The 23,863-nt window shown below is 43.0% G+C and overlaps 1 protein-coding gene across 1 annotated transcript in view; it reads left to right on the top strand.

The window, feature by feature from the left end:
• Positions 1-23,863, top strand: part of LOC114031767 (hepatocyte nuclear factor 4-beta-like) — a 67,573-nt gene that overhangs the window by 7,683 nt on the left and 36,027 nt on the right. The window contains exons 2-3 of the mRNA XM_027846885.1: positions 9,610-9,811; positions 18,528-18,622. Of these exons, the coding sequence (XP_027702686.1) occupies positions 9,610-9,811; positions 18,528-18,622 (297 nt within the window). The remainder of the gene's footprint in view (positions 1-9,609; positions 9,812-18,527; positions 18,623-23,863) is intronic.

Below are 23,863 nucleotides of genomic sequence, written 5' to 3'. Positions count from 1 at the left end.
TTATTGACTGACTAATGGACTGGTATAATAGAAAGAGGAGTCAGAACATGGAAACCAGGCCTCTTGCCCCTCAATATTCAACAATATTGTCTAATCTCCTCCACTTTTCCAGTTGGGTTGTTGAAGAAATGGAGACAGGACACACGGGCTCTGCCACATTGGAGCTATATGACCTTAGACAAGTAACTTCCTCTCTCTAACTCTGTTTCCTCCTTTGTAAAATGAAAGGGTTGGGCTAGATTAAGGGTTTTTTAGTGTGGAGTTCATGAAATTGTTTTTAAAAACACCATGAGAACTATATTTCATTATCATTGGTTTTCTTTGTCATCCTATGTATTTTAAAAAGCATTATTCTGAGAAGGGGTCCATAGGCTTCACCAGACCACCAAAGGGGTCCAGGACACAAAATGGAGTAAGAACCCTGGATAATCTCCCAGGTTCTTTCTGGCTATGGTATATTATACAGCCCTCTATAATTTATAAGCAGCTTTCACTTTCATTATCTCATTTTATCTTTGTATATAGCAGGCACTCAAAAAATGTTTATTGAACTGGATCCTAACAACATCCCTGTAAAGTAGGAAGGGCAGGGCTTACTGACTCCATTTTAGAGATGAGGGAACTGAGGCTCAGAGAGTGGAGGTGATTTGCCCGGGATGACATGGTCAGTGCCAGACCCATCCAGGCTAGCTCTTATGTGGAGTGACTTCCAGGTCAGTGTTCCAGACTAGATACCCTGATGCTTCCTATATCTTAGACCATCAAGAACAGGGGAACTTCAAGACAGCAGAGTGAGCCCCCTGAGTTATATGGGTTGTTTGAACCTTCTTCCCAAGGAAGAACTTGGGATTCCATTGGCCTTTGGCTTCCAAACTCCTTTTAAAATAAAATAAACTTTTAGGATCGTGTGTTTATTCTTGTTTGAATCAGGGCTTTGATCTGCTGGCTAGCTTTCACCCTAGGTCCCCCTGCTCTTCCAGCTTAGGTAGTAGGAGGCAGAGAGAAGTTGAGGGGCAAACCTTGAAAAGTACACATCCCCACCCCAGCGCCTCCCTTTTGATTTGGCTAGGGGGCTTCTCTCAGGGTATCTCACAGAAAACATGGGTAGACTATTCTACCGACCAAAATTAACATAATCAATCAATCAGGAAGTATTTATTAGGCCCCTACAATTTACCAGGCACTGTGCTAGGTGCTAGTGATACAAAGACAAAAATGAAATAGATCCTGTCCTCCAACAGCTTCCATTCTATACTATGCACAGATAAGAAATGCAAAGTAACAAATAGCTGATATTTATATGGTGTTTTAAAATTTGCAAAATATCACACGTACATCACATATCTCCTAGGGTTGTTTCATAATATATGTGTTTACATATACATATATATATATCTATGTATACACATATATTTGTATGCATACATATATATCTATACATATTTTCATAATATGTATACATATTATCTCATTTGATCCTCACAACAACTGTAGGAGGTAGGGAGGTAGTGCTGTTATTATCCCCATTTTACGGATGAGGAATCAGGGTTGGGGGAGGTTAAATGACCCGCCCATACTGCAAGTAAGTGTCTGAAGCAGAATTTGAACTCGGGTCTTTCTGACTCCAGATCCAGCACCTACTGTACTCCCTAGTTGCTTTGATAAGCTTTTGTTATTTTACCTACATTCATTTGTCTGAAAAATGAATTTTAGAATCTCAAGTTGTTGTTAAAACCAAAATGGCATGCCTTCTTATCTTTCTCCTGAGATTTAAAGAGGCTAGGATGGAATCCTTAAAATGCTGACCATTAGAATCATTTTATGTCTTTGTAGAATTTGCACAAAGAAACTAAACATTTTACATTAAAAAAGAAAAAGGTGAGTAGAGAAAGAGGCTAAAGGAGATAGATAGGAGAGGTTGAAAGACCAGCACCAGTGATCATGGAATCAAGTCCATTTCTACCCAGCTTTGCATTTTACAAAATATTTCCATCATGACAACATGATAAGGAAAGAAGTGAAAGTGTTATTTTTATGATGAGGAAATTGAGTTTCAGGTAGATGATGGGGCTTGCTGAGAGTCTCACAATTAACAGGGCAGTGTCCATGGGCTTGAACAGAGGCTATGTGGATGAGTAGATAGAGCATTAGACCTGGAGTCAGGAAGACTTGGGTTCAAACCCAGTCTCAAACTTTAACTAGTGGTATGAGCCTGGGCATGTCAACTAATCTCTGTCTGCCTCAGTCTCCTCATCTGTAAAAAATAGGGGTAATAATAGGGTTGTTGTGAGGATAAAATGAGATAGTAATTATAAAGAGCTCTGGAAACCTTAAAGTGCTATATATAAATGCTGGCTATTATCATTTAGACTCTCAAATCCAACAATCCAATTCCCTGTACCATGGAAAAAGAACATTTCAGGATTGTATTTTGTCAGGGAAATAGAATAGTGAGAAAGGAGAAGGAATGGGAGGGGAAAAGAAAACAGAGAAAAAGAGGATAGCATTGGCTGCATTGTTATTCAGTCGTTTCCAACTTTATGATCCCATTTCAGGTTTTTTGTTTTGTTTCGTTTTGGGTTTTTTGGCAAAGATACTAGAGTAGTTTGCCATTTCCTTCTCCAGTCATTTTACAGTTGAGGAAACTGAGGCAAACAGGGTTAAATGATTTGCCCCGGGTCACACAGCTGGTTTCTGAGACCAGATTTAAATTCAGGTCTTCCTGATTCCAAGCCTGGTCCTCTATGCACTGTGCCACCCAGCTGCCCAAAATCACTTTATTCTGGTTTTCTCATCTGTAAATTGAGAGGGTTGAACTAGATGATCACTGAGGGCTTTCCTGGCTCCCACATTCTGTCTTTGTGTGGAATGAGCTCCAGTTTGAAACCAAATGTGTCTGAGGTCCATTCTGAAAACAGAGGAGAGGAGAGATCCCCAAAGAGGAACCGGCTGTCAAAATCCCTATCTCATATCAAATGTGTGACATCTGGTGCCCTTACCCAAAATGAATTACTGGGTTTTGATCACTGCTGCTTGATCTCAGCTGACTCTCCCACTTAGCTGGGTAAAATATTAGAGCAGTGGTTTTAGGAGTATACATTCTATTCCTTCAGGGCTGGCTCTTGACAAAATGATAAAGTCAGTATTGAGAAAGCTGTGTGGAGTAATGGAAAACAGACTGAATTTGGAGTCAAGATACCTGGGTTCTAGCTAGGCTCTCATGTTAATTCCCTATGAAACCTTAGGCAGGTTATTTCTGGAACTCAGTTCTACCCTCTATAAAATGAGGGGGGAGTTGAAGTAAGGGTCTTTTTACATATAATATTTTTTAAAATTTTAACCAAATTCCCTTGGATACAAATGATAGACAGGTATTTGTATTATTTGCCCCAGCCATAGTACCCTAGAAATAGCCCTGGGCCCCTCTATGTGCTCTTCCTAGGCATAGGCTTATTCACACAGTATGTTAATCCCAATTTTCCATAAAGAGAAGTCCCAGAAAGAGAAAAGTTGTTGACTCAATTCAATTTAACAAACTTTAAATAGGCACTTACTTTGCATAAGACACCATGCTATGTGCTAAGGATATTATATAGTCCCTGCTTTCTAGGAGATTTATAGTCTACTGGGAGAGGATATGACTTGTACCCAGATAAGTATAGTACAGGATAGAATGTAATCGGATAAAAGGACAAATGCAGACAAAATGCTCTAGGAAAACATTTCTGTATAGCATCTTAAAAGCCCTTAGAATGCTTACAGAGTAACTCTATGGCCATTATCTTATTTGATTCTTGGGTCAATTCTATGAAACAGACAGAACGGGGGTTTTTATTTCCATTTTGCAGACGAATAAATAGAAGTTCAGAAAGAAGTAACTCTCTCAGTGTCTCAGAGAGGCAGAGTGGAAGGAAAACTTAATGTGGTATCAAGAGACCTGAGTTCTAATGCCAATTCTCCTGTTGACTACTTCTGTGATCTTTGGTGTGATGTTTAGAATCAGAAGATATGGAATCAAATATCAATTCTGCCACTATGGGGCCTTGGGAAAGTTCCTTCCCCTCCCTGGGTCTCAGTTTCCTCATCTACAAAATGATGGAATTGGACTAAAGGGTCACAAAGGTTTCTGTGTACATTGGCAAGAGAGTGTGACCTAAGTTTATGACTGCACTGTTATATTTTGATTAATCCTGCTTTTGCCTTCTATTGAGTAAACGTTGTGATTATTCTTGTTCCTGCCTTTCTATTGGGTAAAGGTTACGATCAGTCTTTTTCTTGCCTTATCGTTAAGTAAATGTTTCATGTTTAAGGGTCAATGGTGTCAATGTAACTGATTTTGTGTAAATAGGAGGCACACTAATGGGGGCTCAGGCGCTATACCAGTGAGAAGTAGAAATGTATTCCACTCCCACCTTCCAATAGATTTATCTAATAAGTAGAGGAGCCTAGACTCAAACATACGTCAGCAATGCCATAAATGAAATGGGCTTGGTTTTTCAGGCCGTACATCTCACTTCAGAGCATATTTCAAAAAGCTGCCATATTTGGGGAGAACACCTGCCACATGGAAACTAAAGAGCAGCTAAGATTCATTCCATTTGCTCAGGCCTGATGGGATCAGACCTATTTCAAAGCCCTTGACCCAATTACCCTAGCAGAAATCCTCTGCTACTCAGAGAGCTTTCAAAGTGGCAGGAACCAGCTGTTGTTTAAGGAGGAAGGAGGGGTGGAACTGTGTTTCAAGAGAGCGTTTAAAGGGCCATTATCAAAGTAAGTCAGCATTTTAAAGCACTTCCCCAGGTTTGTAATGACAGCCTACATTTCATAAGCCAAAATAAAATTTAAAACCAAGTTCCTTTTGTCCAGCATCCCCTGCTCTCTGGGCCCTTTGGGCTTGGCTAGGAAAACAACATTCTTTGAGCTTAGAATCTGACTCTCTTCCTCGGGCCAAGCACTGTTTGGCTTTGGATTTCGGGCAGGTTGGAGGAGGGGGTGGCCAAAGGGGAGGGAAAAGAAGGGTCTCTCTTGGAAATTTCCTAATAGATTTTGTTTTGAAGTTAAGGTCAGGCAACCTCCATCCCCATCACCCCCTCCCCCACCCTGAGGCTTCTGTTTGACAGTGTCTCTTTGAAGGGAGGGAAAGCAATGGGAGCCTGGGGAAGCAGTCTGGGTAGGGCTTTGGATTTTAAATGGGATCCTCTTCTAGGAAAAACAGTTGGCAACAGCTGTGTGCAGGTAACCCTCATTCCATGACATAGATGTGGTCCAGAAAATTGGGTCTTAAAAAAAAAAGAAAAGAAAAATTGGGTCTTAGATGAATCTTGATTTCCCCTCCACTTGAATGATAAAACTGGCAATGCATTCCCATAGGAAAATTCTCTGACTGACTTTGGGTGAGAAAAGGGTTAAGGAGCACCATGGAAAGAGCCCTGGGATAGGAGTAAGGAGACCTGGGCCTGGGCCTGCCATTGACTAGCTATGAGACCTGGAAGAAATCATTTAACTGAGGGTCTCAGTTTTCTCATCTGTAAAATGGAGATGTTGAACTAGATGGCCCCTCAGGGTCCCTCCAGCTCTATGACTATGATTCTATGACCTCTGAGTCTTCTTATAGGATCTTTTCCCCCCAAAGGATAAAATGTAAAGTCTGTAGCCTGGTTTTTTAAGTCCTCCATGATCTGGCTCTAAACTACCTTTTCTGTTTTGTTTCACTTTACTTATCCGGATGGACTCTATGTTCCAGTCAAACTCATCCCTCCTTCTCCTAACTTTATGCAGACCATTGCTCAGGCCAACAATATACTCACTCTTATAGAAATCTTCTTCACTCAAGTTCCAACCCAGGTGCCACTTCCTCTCTGAAGCCTTGCCTATCACTACCACCCATACACCCACACACTGAAGTGAAAGCGTTTTCTCCCTCCTCAGATTTTTTTTAATCTCTCCTTTGCCTACATTATCTTCTACTTTGTACCATATTTAATGCGTGCATGTCATTTTCCCTCCAATACAGTGGAGTGTAAGTTCCTTGAGGGCAGATCTCTTGTTATTATTTTTTATCTTTGTCTTCCCAGTTGTGAATATTGTGTTTCCCCATTAGACTGTGAACCCTCAAGGGAAGAATCATCTTTGGCCTTCCTTTTACATCCCTTGGTGCTTAATACGGTGTCTGGTATGTGAAAGGCACTTCAATGCTTATTGGCTGACTGACTGACTCAATATCTACCACCGGGCTTAATATGTTGGCCTAATAAATATTTGTTGAATTTAATTGGTGAAGGAACAGAGAGGTGTAATTTTTGCTATTGTGATTAGACAAACATAGTACATTCATGTGGCTGCCTGTTGGACTGTAAGCTTCTTGAGGATAAGGACTATGTCATAAAATCAAAGAATGGCAGAACCAGAACCCATCTCAGAATTCATCTCATTTAATCCCTTCATTGGTAACTCGGGCCTATAGAGGGGAAATTACTTAGCCAGGATCGAAGTAGGCCAGGATTTGAACCATTTGAGTACTAGGCCACCACAGTTCCTGCCTTACTCATCTCTGCAGCTCCTGCACCAAGCATAGTGCCTTGTACAGGCAGGCAATATGTATTTATTAGGTGTTTACTATATGCCAGGTGCTGTGCTAAGCACTGGGGATATAAGCAAAAAGAAAGGTAATCCCTGCCCTCCTGGAGCTTACATTCTAATTTAGGGAGACATAAAAGGCAGCCTGAAAAAAGGAAGTCCCAGCATAAGAGGGCAAAGGAGTCAAGGTGTCCAAGTTGTGAGATTGGGAAGCTCAGCCAGGAGGGGGATGAAGTGTGGCCAACCTGAGTTCATCTCCCAAATGGAGGCCATTTGGAGGAGGCATGGAGGACTGAATCTGTGATTTCCAGCATGGAGGGAACTTATGATGAGGAACCTCCCATCCCTGAGGCAGATAAGTGGTACCTGTCTTAAGGAAGCTACCTGGAGAACTTGCCTATGGGACAGAGCCAGTGTGTGTCAGAGGGACAAGTTGGACCCCACCATTGACTCAGAGACCAGCTCTCTATTCACCAATCTTTGGCAGCCTCTTTGCCTTGCCTTGTACCTAGTACTAGGTACTATCTCAGGACTATCTCATTGATAGGGAACTTGCAGATGAACAAAATCCCTTGACCAATGCAAATTAGCATTAATCCCTGGCAGTTTAGGCTTGGAGAATTGCCTGAAGTACCAGAAGACAAAATGACTTCCCTAGGGTAACACAGTCAGTATGACTTGAGTTAGCAGGACTCAAATCCAGGTCTTCCTTACTCTAAGGTCGGTTTCCTATCCATATGGCACACTGCACAGAGCAATTATTTACTAAATAAGTGTTTGTTTAATTGAATTGTTAAAGCAACAGAGACTGAAGTGCCCCCTGCTTGGGTAGCATCTTTAAAGACCATCCAGGCCAACGGAAGCCTCTCCGCCATCACTTTTACCAGATGTTGGACCAAGTCTCTTGAGTTCCCGGCAACTGGGAGAGGTGCACAGGCAATTTTGGAGCTAAAATTAAAGCTGTGAATTTTGGCTTTTCCCCATTTTTGTGGGGGAAGAAAATGAGTTTTTGTGGCACAGTTTGGTTGGCAGGTTTCTTAGAGCCACAAGAGCTGAATGGACATTGCTCTGTGCTTTATTGGAACAGAAGCCTCCAGGCCAGCGGAGGGTCTGCCCACGGCAACACCCAGACAGCGGGTCAGGTCAGTCCACTGGGATAGTCAGTCAGTGGAACAAGCAAGAAACTGAACTTTTCACTTTTTAGCAGAAGGCTCCAGACTCTCTTATGCCCAGGCAGAGGAGCCCCTGCCATTGCCTTATGCAGCTTTCTAAGACTGCCAATATGTAACTAAAAAGAAAAAAGGCTTAACCCTTAAGGGAAAGAAGCCAGGTTTCCCGCTTTTTTCTCTTGCTATGTAGCAGGTACTGACTAACTCCTCTGTCCCAGATGCCCAGAGGTCACTGTTTAGGGGACACACTGAGCCTGTTGGGTAAAAGAAAATCCTATTTGTGTCAGCATGTCTGTGACCACATAGTAGCTGGGCCACTGTGCTCTTCAGAGTTCTCAGAGATGGGTATGAAAATCACACTCATCAAAGGGAAGGGATAAGACCAAGGTTGACTTGATCACTAGCTCCATTTTACAGATGAGTAAGTAGAGGCTAGGCAAGGGAAAGGGACTGAGCAGAGGAAGAGTCCAGAGAGGGATCTGGAGGGCCTGTGACCTTCTACTGCCCTTGACAGTTTGAGAGGAAGAAACAGATTGGGAAGGACAGGATTTGAATCTGCTTTGCTATGAGAAGAAGCTTAGTTTGCTAAAACCTGATTAGACAAAGGAGAATTCCCTGCTGTTGGAAAAAATGGATTGGGAAAAGGCCGATGGCCCAGTTGCTACCTGTAACTTGAGAGGGAGAAACTCCTGCTCAGAGCCACAAAGCAGATGTGAAGTATTTGGCAATTCTCTGGCTTAAGGGTACTACCTGTTACTGAAGAAGCATAACATTTTCTCAGCATTCTGCCAAGGGTGGCTGTGTGCTAAAAGAGCTTTTGTTTTGGTTTGGTTTTTTTTTACTGCTTCAGCAGCCTGAGAATAGCAGAAAATCAGCTTTGCCCAGGGAGTTAATAGTAGAGGAACAGATTTGCCTAGCAGGCAACACACAGTACAAACTGTTCTCTGATGAACGTACCAGACATGCAAATTGTCCCCTGGCAAATGAGTTTGCCTATTCATGTACCTCTCTGCTAGATTTCTGTAAATATATGCACCATCCCTCCCATGAACACTGTGTGCACTGCTAGGAGAGTATGACCCAGGTTTCTGAGTATACTTTTATATCTTAATTATTCCTGTTCTTACCTTCTATCGAGTAAATGTTAAATTATTTCTGCTCTTATCTCCAGTTGGGTAAAGGTTATGGTTATTTCTGCTTTTGCCTTATTGTTAAGTAAATGTTTCATGTTTAAGAGACAATGGTGTCACTGTGCCTCATTTTATCCAAATAGGAAATATATCAATTGGGGGTTTAGTAGCTATGATGGTTAGAAGTAGAAATGTTTCCCTCTCTGCATACACACCAGGATTACCTCTAAAACCCTGGGAGTTGTGGTAGAGTAGCCAACCTTCTAGGGACACCATCCCTACCTATCAAAGTGAGTGCAGGTGAGGGAGCCAATCAAGCCCAAAGAGAAAAAGAGGGCCTCAGTAGAGTCAGGGTTCAGTGCCAAGACTAAGCTACCTATAGATAGACAATTTATAGGGCTATAACTTGGTCATAATGTACAACTGGACTTAATTCTTTGTACAACGGGGAGCCATTGAAGGTTTGGGAGGAGGTTAGTGGTTCAATCAGGGCTATGCGTTAAAACGATGATTCTGCTAGCATGCACAAGCTGCATCGACTTTTGAAGGTTACTCTCAGAAAACTCTAGGATTCTAAGGTTCTTTCTTTGAAAAGTTAACTGAAATAGGAGAAGAAAGGTCATGTTATTTATAAGGAACAAAGCCTAGGTCAATGAACAGGACCCAAAGGTATGTCTGCTGTTGCTTGGGTTTCTTTTTCTCCTTTTCATTCTTCCTCATTATTCATTTTAAAGGACACAGAGACTCTGGCCTAGGTACCCCAGAGGCCACATCACCAGAATCCAGCCAAGCCAACTTGCTGACTAATGGAATTAATTCTCTCTGTTCCATCTGTGGGGACCGTGCTACAGGGAAACACTATGGTGCATCCAGCTGTGATGGGTGCAAAGGATTCTTCCGGAGGAGCGTCCGCAAGAACCACGTCTATTCTTGCAGGTACTGATAACAGCATCATGGGCTCTTAAAGTTGGAAGGGACCTCAAAAGCTATCTGGTCCCACTCACCACCCAGTACAGGAGCTGCCCAGGCAGACAGTTTTCCAGCCTTTTCTGAAATAACTCCATAATTCTGGTTGTAAGATCTTCCTTTAATTGAACTAAAATTAAAATGTGAGTTTCTTGAGGGCAGGGACCACACATTTGCCTTCCTTTGAATTCCCAGCCCTTGATACAGCGCCTGGAACACAGTAAGTGCTTAATAAATGCTTACTGACTGACTGATTAAAATCTCCAATTCCCCCCTCCCCCATCTCCCATACTCCCATCGGTCCCAATTCTCTCCAATCAGTTACCAAATCTTGTCATTTCCGCCTTCACATACTATGCCTTCTCTCAATTTAGATAGCTCCCACTTTCCTTCAGGTTCTCATCACCTCCCTCCTTGGTTATTATAGCAGCTTCCATCTTTCTGCCTCAGATTTCTCCCCACTCCAATTCATCCTATGCACTACCACCAAATAATTTTCTTATACACGGCTCTCATCATATGATACCCCTGCTCAATCAATTAGCTCTCTATTGGCTTTGTAGCAAAATGTAAACTCCTCTGTCTAGCTGGCCAGGCAGGAGGGGGCTGGCAAGATGAATCATGGCTATGCCTTGGAGAATGGCTTTTCTTAACAAACGATCTGTTTCCTCTTTAGGAAAAAGGACTAACCAAAGAGTTTGCTTAACTATTTGGGCTGGGTTCACACAGTGCCACAAAAACCAAAGATTTTGTTGCTACTGTTTGTTGTTCTGTGAATAAATGACTGTATGGGGGGGGGGAACATTTATTAAGCTCTTACTATGTATCTACTATGTACGAAAAAGTGTACTAAGAGCTGGGGATACAAACTGAAAAATAAGACAATCCTTGGTCTCAAGTAGCTCACATTTTGATGAGGAAAATATGGAATATTTCAGCTGCAAGTCAGATGGAAAAGTCCCATGGTCCTCAGACTGCAGGGACAAGGCAGATGGAATGCTTCTTCTTTTCATTTTCCACTGATAAAAATGATCTCAGTTTCTGTTGTAGAACCATTTGACAGTGGAAGGACTTGGGCGGGGGCTGGAGGGGACGGGGCAAGAACTCCCCTTTCTGTAGCTGAGGCTAGAGTAACTGCAGGAGCAGTTGCCAGGCTCCATTGCCATGGAGATTGCTTCCCAGGATATGGACTATGGGCACTGGGCTGGAAGCATTGTTATTCATGAGGCTCTTGGGCTCAGGTCCTAGGCTGTCTCCATCAGAGTCTAAGGGGAATTGGTGGTCAAGGTGGTGATGGTGGTTGGACTTGCCTGGCATATGCTGCCTCCTGTCTCCCCCTAAATGAGCCCAGCTGCTTCAGCTTGGCTGGCTTGCCTGCCACATGAGTGACAGTTGATTGGCAGTTAGTGGGCACAGCTGACCCCCTCTCTACAAAAGTTTCTTCCCCGAATGATGGCCGTGAGGGCTGACCTGGAAGAAGGACTGGTGGTCTGGGGCCAGGAGGTTGGATGTTAGTCACGTGCTACCACTCCCAGTACTCCTCTGCTTATTTGCCTTTTGGGAGAAAATGGACAGTAGTTGTCGCTGCAGGTGGTGATGAGGAAGATGGGCCCTTCTCCACAATGATTTCCCCCTTCAATGGAACTGGGTTAGAAACAGGTCTGGTGATTTGGGGGATACTGCTAATCCCAAGGCTCTGGGGTTCAGGGTCCTGAGCTATCTCCATCAGGACTTGAGAAGACATAGTGATCAAGGTTGTGATGGGGGTCTGATGTGCTTGTCATATGCTACCTCTAGTCTTTCCCTCAGGGGGCCTTTCTGTTTCAACAAGGCCGGCTTGACAACCTTTAACAGCAAGTACGTATCGTCCAGGATAAACTGAAACTTTCATCTGTGCTTGTTAACTGTAGGCTTCTTAAGGGTGAGAGCCACATTTGGTCCTTCTTTGTATTACCATAGTGCCTTGGCACACAGCAAGTGTCCCAACAGCGCTTATAGAATTACTGAATGGCTAGATGGATGGGTGAAATGGTTGGATTCACTTGCTTAGTGTCAGGGGTTTAGGTTTCCTTACCCAATTCAGAACAAGCCAAGAATCTGAAGAAGTCGCCTGGGTGGCTTTGTAAATAAATCTAACAATGACTATTAGCCAACCAATGGCTATGAAGCCAACATGCTTGTGCCAGGTTCACAGGGTCACAGATCTAGACCTGAAAAGGACTTCAGAGACCTCTGGCCCAACCCCTTCATTTATCGATGAAGAAACTGAGGCCCAGAGAGGCTAAATAACACATAAAGTCACCTAGATCCTCTGACCTCAGAGTCAATGCCCTTTTCACATATCATTGCCTCCTTAATCAGAGAAACTTACTTGTGGATTCATGACTTTATTGTTGTGGGCACCTCCTCTACCAACACAGATCCCGCAGATAAACAGATTGTGGTGCATGAATGTCAAGCGGGTCCTAGGAAGCATTGCTAACAACAAGGCTACTGAGGGGAAGGAAACCCAGCTGAGCTATTTCAAACCCTAAAAGACAATGATGTTAAAGTGCCGCACTCAGTATGCCAACAAATTTGGAAAACACAACAGTGGCCACTGGATTGGAAAATACCAGTTTATGCCCCACTCCTAAAGAAAGGCAATGCCAAAGAATGTTCAAATTACCAAACAATTGCGCTCATTTTACATGACAGCAAGGTTATACTTAAGATTCTGCAGGCTAGGCTTCAGCAACATGTGAACCGAGAACTACCAGAAGCACAGGCTGGTTTTCAATGAGGCAGAGGAACTAGAGACCAAATTGCCAATATTCACTGGTTTGTGAAGAAAGCGAGGGAGTTCCAGGAAAAAAAGTCTATTTCTGCTTCATTGACTACACTAAAGCCTTTAACTTGTGGATCACATCAAAATGTGACAAGTCCTCAAAGAGAGAGGAGTACCAGATCATCTCACTTGTCTCTTAAGGAACCTGTATGTGGGTCAAGAAGCAACAGAGCTGAACATGGAACCACTGATTGGTCTAGGATTGGGAAAGGAGTATGACAAGGCTCTATGGGGTCTCCTTATTTATTTAACTTCTATGCAGAGTACACCATGTGAAATGCCAGGCTGGATGAATCGAGAGCTGGAATTAAGGTTACTGAGAGAAATATCAACCATCTCAGATGTGCAGATGTTACCACTCAGATGGCAGAAAGTAAAAAGGAATTAAAAAGCCTATTAATGAGGGTAAAAGAGGAGAGTATAAATTCTGGCTTGAAGCTTAACACACACACACACACACACACACAACAACAACAACAACAACAACAACAACAACAAAACCAGTATCTTGGCAACTCATCCTATCACTTCCTGGCAAATAGAGGGAGAAGAAATGGAAGCAGTGTCAGATTTTACATTCTTGGGCTCTAAGATCACTGTAGACGGTGACTGCAGCCATGAAATTAAAAGACTCTTGCTCCTTGGAAGGAAAGCTATGGCAAGTCTGGACAGCGTACTAAAAAGCAGAGATATCACCTTGTCAACAAAGGTCTGTATAGTCAAAGCTATGGTTTTTCTAGTAGCAATGTATGGCTATGAGAGTTGGATTATAAGGAAAGGTGAGCACCGCAGAGCCAACACTTTCCAATTATGGTGCTAGGGAAGACTTTTGAGAGTCCCTTGGGTAGCAAGGAGATCAGATTAGTCAATACTTAAAGAACGTAATTCAGGCTATTCACTGGCATGGTGGATAGAGTGCTGGGCCTGGAATCAGAAAGACTTGAGTTCAAATCTGGCCTCAGACACTAGCTGTATGACTGGGCAAGTCACTTAACCCTGTTTGCCTCGGTTTCTTCATCTATAAAATGAGCTGGAGGAAGAAATGGCAAACCACTCCAATATCTTTGTCAAGAAAATCCCAAAAGGGGACACAAAGAGTTAAAACCAATTGAAAATGGTATCACCCCTATATGATGTAAACTTGTTGAGGGGAAGGACTATTGTTCATTTTTTCTTTGTTACTCGAGCTTATGGCACGTAGTAAGTAATTAACAAGCAGCATGATATAGTGGATAGAATATTGAGCTCAGAGTCAGAAAGCACTAGGTTCAAATCCTACCTCTGCTAATTTACAACTTCTATGACGATGGGCAATTAATCAACAAGTATTAAACACCTACTGTGCACCAGGGACTCTGCTAGGGGATACATTTATAAAGAATGAAACAATCCCTACTCACAAGGAGCTGACATTCTAATGAGGGAGATGTGTGTGTATGTGTGTGTAATGTATATATACATATAGTATAGATATAAAGTTAATAAATACAAATATATACAGAATAGCTTAATACAAGGTAGTTTGGGAGGGAAGGCACCAGCAGTTGAGGGGTATAGGAAAGGCTTCATACAGAAAATGGTGCTTAAGCTAGAAGGGAAACTTGAAAGGAAGGGAGGGACTGTATGAAGTGAAGGGAATGAAGGAATGCATTCCGGCATGCAGGAAAGCCAGTGCAAAGGTGGGAGATTGAGGGTTGTGTGTGAAGATCAGAGAGAACACCATTTGTCTGGATCACAGAGTCCAAGAAGGAGCGTAATGGCCAATGAAGCTGGAAAAATAAACATGTAAGTGCCTTGTTGTATAGTACTTTAAAATCTAGATGAAGGAGATTATAGTTCATTATGGAGGTAATAGGAAAACAATGGAGTTGACTGAGTAAGGGAACAGCATGATGAGAGCTATACTTTAGGTAAATTATTTGGCAGCAGAGTATAGAATGGACTGAACTGAGGAGAGACTTGAGGCAGGAAAGCCAAGGAAAAGGATGATGACTTAAACTAACATGGTAGCTGTGTAAGTGACAAAAAGGGATGGGATACAAGTGATACTGTGAAGGAATAAATGTCAAGATTTGGCAACTGACTGAAGATGGCTGGTGAGGGTTTACGAGAACTCCAGGATAGCACTGAAGTTAGAGACCTGGGAGGTCGGAAGAATGGTGGTACTTTCAACAGAAGTAGGGAAGTTTAGAAAAAAGGAAGGGCTTTTTGGGGGGAGAGGGGAGAAGTTGATGAGTTTAGTGTTAGACGTGTTGAGTTTAAGATCTTTCTGGGATTTCCAGTTTGAAATATCCAAGGGTCTGTTGAATAGACCAACGGGTGATGTGGATCCGAAGCTCGGGGTAGAGACTGGGGCTGGATATGCCTCTTGAATCTTCGTCTTTTGTCCTTTCCAGCTCTAACCCTATGATTTTATGATAGTAAATGTATGTTGGATCAGATAGGAAAGAGAGCCCCTCTTAGATATTTCAGGATGGGTGTATTTTTGAAGGATACTTAACAGATGACAAACCATTAACAAAAGCCATCATCCTGAATAACCTCAGAAAGATGGGGAAACAATACAGACATTTGGGAGAGGGTCTTGGGGTGTGATTTCATCAGTGTAGAAACCACCTTTTCTGATGCAAACCAGTACCTCACCTGCAACTTAGAGACTCAGAGGGTGGGCCGGGGGCACTTGCCCAGGGGTCACACTATTAGTATGTTAGAGGGAAGATTTAAACAAGGTCTTCATGACGCCGAGAAGAGTCCTCTAACCATGCTGCCCTTCACTGAAGGCATCCCATCATGTATTTCTAATAGGTCTTGGGAGTTCCTGGCATACAATGGTGCCATTCTTAATGTGGTTAGAACTAACAGAAGACTCTGCTTTGCAGACTATTGGCAAAGGTCTGCATTTTGAACTTGGCCAACTTTGCTTTACGTGTCTATAGCGGTGTAAAGAATATAGCCAAGGAGAGAAAAGAAATTTTTGTTAGTTGCAAACAAATAATTTCTTTAATGTAACCAAGCCAATGGAATACTGTCATCTCTATGGGGGTTGCTTTGCTTCTGTAGGCAAATTTTATGTTTCTCAGTGACTTTTGTGGTTTCCAGAGCTGCCGCCATGGGCTGCTCTTTTAGGCTCTACCACATACCAAAGTCAGAGTCTGTAGAGGCAGGACCAACAAATAAATGGCTTCTTCCCCCCATCCCCATTTTACAGAGTAAAATTTTTAACTTTCTTTTAACTTCTCTGTTACTATTGGGAACACCACCATCCTTCCAGTCTCCCTGGTTCACAACCTTGGTGTCCTTGTCTCCTCACTCTTCTTCATTCCACATTTCTAATCACTCACCAAATCGTGACCTTTCTACCTCTATGGCTTCTCTCACACTCATCCTCTTCTACACACACTCACACAGCCATCAGTATGGTTCAGATTGTTCAGATGGTTCAGACACCGCCTCTCATCTGGGCTTGCTATTGCAAGCCTCTTAAGTGGACCCCCTGTCCTAAGTCTCTCTCCTTTTTTAATTTATTCTCCTCATAGCTACCAGTGATCTCCCTAAAGCATAGGTCTGATCATGTCATCACATCATCACCATTGCCGTCATCATCCTCACCATCGTCATCATCATCATCTTTATATAATGATCTAAGACACAGTAGTTTACAAATATTATCTCATTTTATCCTCACAACAACTCTGGGAGGCTGTTCTTGCTCATTCATTCAATCATGTCCAATCTTCATGACCCCCAGGACCATAGCACACCAGTCCCTTCTCTCCTCCCCTATCTCTTGGAAGTCTAGCCAAGCTTATGTTTGTTGCTTCCATGACACTATCTATCCACCTTGCCCTCTGCTGTCCCCTTCTCCATTTGCCTTCAATTTTGCCCAACATCAGGGTGTTTTCCAACGAGTTCTGTCTTTTCATTATGTGGCCACATTATTTAAGCTTTGGCTTCAGTATTTGTCTTTCCAATGAGTAGCCTGAATTAATTTCTTTAAATATTGACTTTTCATGTCCTTGCTGTCCAAGGGACACTCAAAAGTATTCTCCAGCACCACAGTCAAAGGGTGGGAGGTAGGTCTCTTATTATCTCCATTTTACAGATGAGGAAACTGAGGCACAGCGAGGTTAAAGTGATTTGTTCAGTGTCACACATCTAGGAAGTGTTTAAGGCATGATTTGAAATCAGGTCTCCCTGATGCCAGGTCCAGTGCCCTATCCACTTCCCCACTTGGCTACCTACTCAATAAGTTGTAGTGGTTCTTCTATGATAAAATATAAACTTCTCTATTTGGACATTCAAAGTTCTTCCCAAAGTGGTCCAATCTTGCCTTTCTAGCATATTTACTTAACATTCACCTTATCATGCTCTACAATCTAGTCAAACTGGCTTTCTTTCTTTTTGGGGGGGGGGGCTAGGCAGTGGGGTTAAATGACTTGCCCAGGGTCACACAGCTAGTAAGTGTTATGTGTCTGAGGCCAGATTTGAACTCAGGTCCTCCTGACTCCAGGGCCAGTGCTCTATCCACTGCACTACCTAGCTGCCCCCAAATTGGCTTTCTTAACAATTCCTTATGTATTCCTCCATTTCCTACCTCAGGGCCTTTGCATTCACTGTCTCTCATACCTGGAATACCCTCCCTCCTTACTTTTAGAAACTTTAGCTTCCTTTAATACTCAGTTCAAGTAACACCTTCATTATGAGGCCTTTCTCAAATCCCACCCCTGTAAGATTTTTTTGATCTTGCATATAGTTTAAAAGTATACCTATGTATTTACACGTTTATTTCTCCTTCAAAGCACCTCCTAAGGAATGCAGGCTTCTTGAGAACAAGGACTGTCACTTTTGCCTTTGTACACCTAGAGTCTGGCACATTGTGGGTCCAGCTTTATTGGAAAGAGCAAGAAATTGAGACTCAGTGAAGGAAGTGACTTGTCCAAGATCATGCACGTCAACATCACAATCAGGACTTGAACTCAGACCTCTTGTCTCTTGGTCTAGGGTTCATTCCACATTGCCTCTGTCCTATTCTCCTTTAACTCCCCTACAATCCCTGAAAAGAATTCACACTTCCTGCTTAAAATCTTTAGCTTCCTTCAAGGTTTAACTCAGGGCCACCTCCTACCAAAAACTCCTGGTTGTTAGGGTTCTTTCCCTCCTCAAATTATTTGTATATGTTTAGCCATTTAAATGTCGTGCATGTATGAGTGTACACATGCACACGTACACACATGTTCCAATACACACACCCAGGAGAATGTAAGTCCCTTGAGAGTAGGGTGTGTCTCACTATATTCCACCTCCTTCCCCTCCAGTCCTTAGTACATAAACCAGTGTGTCAATGTGTCGATCTTGTCAAGTGCAAACCCTATAGTCTTAGAGAGCTGTGTGAGGCTCAGAGAAGGTAGGACCTGCCTATTGTCCCGCAGCTACTATGTATCAAAGGCATGACCAGAACTCAGGTCTTCTTGACTTGAAGTCCAATGCTTCATCGAGTGCATGTTGATTCGTTTGAAAATGGTAGGCACTGAATAAATCTTGGTTGAATTCAATTGTATTACAAGTGTATACGGCATACAGGAAATGTATACTTAGAACACAGTAGATAGAGCACAGGATTTCGAATCTGAAAGACCCAAATTCAAAAACCTCAATCTGCCTCAGTTTTCTCATCTCTAAAATGGGGATAATTAATAGCACCTACAAGGCTGTGGGCACTGAGAATCCAAAGTCCCTGGTAACCAGTCAAGCTTCCCAGTCCTTATGGTTGTGAGGAGCATGATCTCAGAAGACAGGCTGCCCGCTTAGAGAAGCCACCTCAGGGAAAATCAGTAACTTTCTCCTCCTCTTTCCCTTCAGGTTTAACAGACAGTGTGTAATTGACAAAGACAAGAGGAATCAATGCAGGTATTGTCGATTGAGGAAATGTTTTAGAGCGGGAATGAAGAAAGAAGGTGGGTCTAAAATTCTGTTCTTTCCATTTCCTAGGCTTTGTGATGTCCAAGATCCTAATGCTGCTTAAATTGCCCTTGTAATTCAATGTTTACCTAGTATTTAAACACCTAGTGCATCAAGATCCAGCCTCAAAGCCAGAAAGACCTGGGGGCAAATCCTGCCTCTGACCCATATTGGTTGTTACCTTGAGCAAGTTATCTAACCCCTCAATTCTTGACAATTCTTGACAGACAATTCTTGAAGTCTATGAATTGCTGAGGAAGGTGGCAATCTGCATTGGTAAATGGCGTTTCCTCACCTGGGAGTTCCCTATACCAATGAAGTCAGAAGTCCAGTCCAGTCCTCATCCCTAATGTGCTCATGGTTTCATTCTAAGCACTATGGGTCACTGCCACACCAGAGATCCTTAAATCCCTGATTGCAAGAACACAATTTATTAGGGAAAATAGGACATGTAACCCACAGCCCAGAACCCCAAGTTCTGATTTTTTTAATACCAAATCTGCAATGTCATCTGTATAAAGAACTCCCAGGTAAAGAAAACCTCTCTGCCAATACAAGTTGGCAACTCCGCTTCAACTTATGGTTTTAAAAAATTGTACAGGACACTGAAAAATTAGCCTGCCCAAGCTCACCCAGGCAGTAAGTATCAGTGGCAGAAATTCACTCTCTAGCCACTATGGTAGTTCAATGTCCAAGGGGTGCTCCACCCAAATCATCTCTGTAACTGAGCCTCTTCCCTTCTATAGGCTCTGCCCAAAGTGGTGACTCCAACCCAAAATAACTCAGGTCAATGAATTGATCCTCAGTGCATGAGAAGTAAGGAGACATCCTCATCCTCAGTGAAATATAACTGAGCATGCCCAGTTGTTGTCCCTTGGTCCTCTCAACCAATGTTTTGTAGGCAGGTCCACACCCTCCATAGGAGAATGCAATCCAAAATCCCAAGCAAAATTTATTACCTGTGAGTTCATCAAGCTGAAAGAACATGAGCTTCCACAGGCCAGTGGATAGAGCTCTGGGCCCAGAATCAGGAAGACCTGAGGTCAAATCCAACCTCAGATACTTACTGGCTGTGTGAGCCTGGGCAAATCACTTAACTACTTTGTGCCTCAGTTTCCTCATCTGTAAAATGGAGATAATAATAACACCTACCTTTCAGGGTTGTTGTGAGGATCAAATAATATTTATAAAGTGCTTTGCAGACCTGAAAATACTATGAAAATGCTAGCTATTGTTAATTTTTTTTGATTTTGTATGCCCAGCACCTAGTAGGTATTTAGTAAATGCTTGTTGGTTGATTAATTGATTGATCAACTCGCTACCAATATATGTATAAGAAAAAATTTGGCAGTCAGAGGATCTGGGTTTGAATCTCACCTCTCACCATGAACAAATCATTTTTCTTCTTGGGGGAAATCAGAACGTTTTGCTAGGCTGAGTTCTTGGGTTCTTCCTAGCTCTATGATCCAACCACTCTGATGAAATATCTGACAGAACAAGTCAGTGGATGAACAGGGCCAAGTAAGAGCCTTAGAAAATGAGATGGTGGCACAGTGGATAGAGCACTGACCCTGAAGTCAAGAGGACCTGAGTTCAAATCTGGCCTCAGACCAAATACTTGACACTTACTAGCCGTGTGACCCTGGGCAAGTCACTTAACCCCAAATGCCTTAAAAAAAAAAAAGAAAATGAGAGTGGGAGAGATTACTGTCAGCTGGGATGATCTGTGAAGGTGTCAGGGAAAACATGGGGAGCAGAATTGGTATTCAAAGAGGGAGAAGACATAAATAGGAGGAGAGAAGAAGCCAAGACATTGGGGTAGGGGCAATGACGTGCTCCAAATGGAGCATGTGCTGGAGAGTTAGCAATCTGACTGGTTGGAGGATTCTTGTAGGGGTGGCAGGAAAGGTCATTGGGGTTAGGCTGCAGAGAGTCTGAAATCATAGGTTCAAGAGTTTGTAATTTATATAATTGGGCAACTAGGTGGTCCGATGAGTAGAGTGATGGGCCTGGAGTTAGGAAGACTCCTTGAGTTCAAATCTGGCCTCAGATATTTACTAACTGCATGACCCCGTTTGCCCGAGTTTCCTCATCTGTAAAATGAGCTGGAGAAAAAAATGGCAAACCACTCCAGTATCTCTGCCAAGAAAACCCCAAATGGGATCAAAAGAGTCAGATATGACTGAAAAATGACTCACCAACAATAAATTTATATAACATAATTAATAATAACAACAACTAGTATTTTCATAGTACTTTAAGGTTTGCAAAGCACTTCACAATTATTAGCTCACTTGGTACTCACAACAACCCTGGGAGGTAGGTGCTATCACTATCCTCCTTTTTCAGATGAGGAAACTGAGGCAAATAAAGGTTAAGCGTCTTGTCCAGGGTCACACAGCTAGTAAGTGTGTCTGAGACGGGATTTGAAAGGGAGATACATTAGTGTTCCTTGAGAAGGAAAGAGCCATACTCTAGAAAGTTTAATTTGGTAGTGGTGAGCAAGACGGATTTTTTTTTCTCTTTTTGTTTTTGCATCCTCAGTTCCTAGCACAATAGTCTTGCATACAGCACTTAATAGATATTTATTGGCTTAACATTGACATTATCCTAGATTTAGAACTTGAAAGAACCTCAGAGTCCATTTCCCCCTCATTTTACAGATGTGGAAACTGAGGCTCAGCATGGTTAAGAGGCTTGCCCAAGCTCACATAGCTAGTAAGGATCACAAGTGGGATTTGAACCCAGGCCTTCTGACTCCACAAGCCTCTTTCCACAGGATGGATTAGTTTAGAAGGGGTGGAGACCAAAGGCTATTTCAATAGTCCAGATGCAAAATGATAAGGGCCTGAATTAGGGTCATGGTAGAAGGAAGATACAGATGGGAGAGACATTGTGGAGAAAGAATCCACCCAACTTGGTGACTGGAATATGGAAGATGAAGGAGAAGGATAACTCAGGGCTTAAAGTGTGGGTGATTCATCCAATGATGGTGCCATGAAAAGCTGATAATGAAGGAGAGGAAAGAGAAGGGGGCTTTAGTCTTCATGACTCACTAGTGTGTTGTGTCAAACCCACTGTTTGGAGAATAATCATCGAGGGTCCTGGGGGAATTTTTTGAGGCTAGGAAGGGAGGAGAAGCAGGCAATTGAGAAATATGTAGGTTGTGGAAAAACAGCAAATGTGGCAGTGGGAACAAGGGAATGTTGGCCTGGAAAGAAAAGCTGCTTAGGTTGGTGTTTTCCTGACTGGTGCCTCATGGCAAGGCCACAGGCAACTACAGGCTCCTCAGTGGGCCACAGTAAATGGGCATTCAGCAGTTCCAGCTGCCTCAGAGTCCCAGACATGGCTGAGCCACAGCAAAGTGGTCTAGGAGACCAAGATTGAAGTTCCCAGAATCCTCTTTCCTTCCTGATTGTACCCCCTCCCCTTAGCATCTCTCTCTCTCTCTCTTTCTCTCTCTGTGTGTGTCTCTGTCTGTCTCTCTCTGTCTCTGTCTCTCTCTGTCTCTCTCTGTCTTTCTTGCTGTCTCTCTGTCTCTATCTCCATCTCTGTCTCTCTCTCTCTCCCCCTATTCCTCCCCCCAAAAATCCCAAAGATCTGGGATCAGTTCTTTCCCTTTCACGGTGAAGTTAAACCGATGACACCTTTCCCAGAGGGTAGCTTCGAAGAAAGCCTCATCTCTGTTCATGGAAGAGGGGGACTTTGTCCTCTGTTAAAAGTCATAGGCATTTGTGTGCCAGGCACTCTGGTAGATTCTAGGAATACAATAAATCGGCTCCTACCCTCAAGTAGCTTATATTCTGTTGCAGGCATATAATACATCCACAGATAAGAAAATACACCTAGGAGAGCAGGGAGAAGTAGAATGATTGGAGATGATGGTGACCATGGAGAACAGGTTAAGGAGGGGTGACAGACAGAAGAACTAAAGGTTATGGTCAAATTGAGGAATATCTGCAACAAAGAGATTTGGACCTCACCAGGCTAGAGGGTGACCTTGAACTCACACCAAAGAGGTAGGCCCATCTGCTTAGTCAATGTGTAAGGCCACCCCTAGTCTCAGGTACAAGCAACCGAGAACAGAGGATCTTTTTTTGCCATAGTCCAGCTGGGCCATGACTGAGTCCCTGGCCCAGATGGGTGTCCCCACTCCACTCCTTGACCTCTCTGTCCATAAGCAGCATGGCTAGAGTCAGAGACACATGCTTATGGGCAGCTAGGTGGCACAGTGGATAGAGCACCGGCCCTGAAGTCAGGAGGACCTGAGTTCAAATCCAGCCTCAGACCAAATACTTGACACTTACTAGCTGTGTGACCCTGGACAAGTCACTTAGCCCCAACTGCCTAAAAAATAAAGAGAGAGAGAGACAGAGAGAGAGAGAGAGAGAGAGAGAGAGAGAGGGAGAGAGATGCTTTACTTCCCTTTCCCCTGAACAGTTTGATTTGGCTCTTTGTACCCCACTGCCTCTTCTTCCTCCTCCCCCCCTTATCCAATTCCTGCCCCATCTTTCAAGTCCCCACTCAAGCCCAGCCTCCTTCAGGAAGCCTACCCTGAGGCCTCCAACCTTCACTCCTCTTTCTCTTCTCAACCCTTGCCGTGAGTACTTCGTGTACTTATAGTCTAATACTCCAGAGTGGCTCATATCTCTATAGCACTTGAAGGTTCACAAAGTATTTTCTTGACAATAGCCTTGTGAGATAGAAAGAGCAAGTGATATGATCCTCTCCATTTTATAGACAAGGAAAATGACACTCAGAGATAAAGTGATTTCCCCAGGGGAATCACACAGTCAGGAAGTGATAGAGCCAGGATTTACTTCTGGGGGTTTCTTGATCATAGATACACAGATTTAGGATTGGAAGGGACCCTAGTATCACCTGGTTCTCTTTACAGATGAGGAAAACTGAGGCCCAGTGAGCTTAAGCAACTAACACATGGTAGTGGGCTAGTCGCAGATGGTTAAGAGAGTCGGTAGCAACTATAAATATTTTAGGACATATAGGTTATTTCCCTTTTTGAAATTTTTATTTTGTTTTTTGGCAATTGGGGTTAAGTGACTTGCCCAGGGTCACACAGCTAAGAAGTGTTAAGTGTTTGGTCTGAGGCTGGATTTGAACTCAGGTCCTCCTGACTTCAGGGCCAGTGCTCTATCCACTGTGCCACCTAGCTGCCCCTATTTCCCTTTTTATAAAAAAAAAATCTATTTGGGATACAGTTCTGGTGGTGACATTGC

This window comes from Vombatus ursinus, unplaced genomic scaffold, assembly GCF_900497805.2.
Source record: "Vombatus ursinus unplaced genomic scaffold, bare-nosed wombat genome assembly UNPS02005286.1, whole genome shotgun sequence".
Classification (NCBI taxonomy): Eukaryota; Metazoa; Chordata; class Mammalia; order Diprotodontia; family Vombatidae; genus Vombatus; species Vombatus ursinus.
The sequence above is the reverse complement of the archived record's forward strand: the minus strand, read 5'-3'. Positions and strand labels throughout refer to the sequence as shown.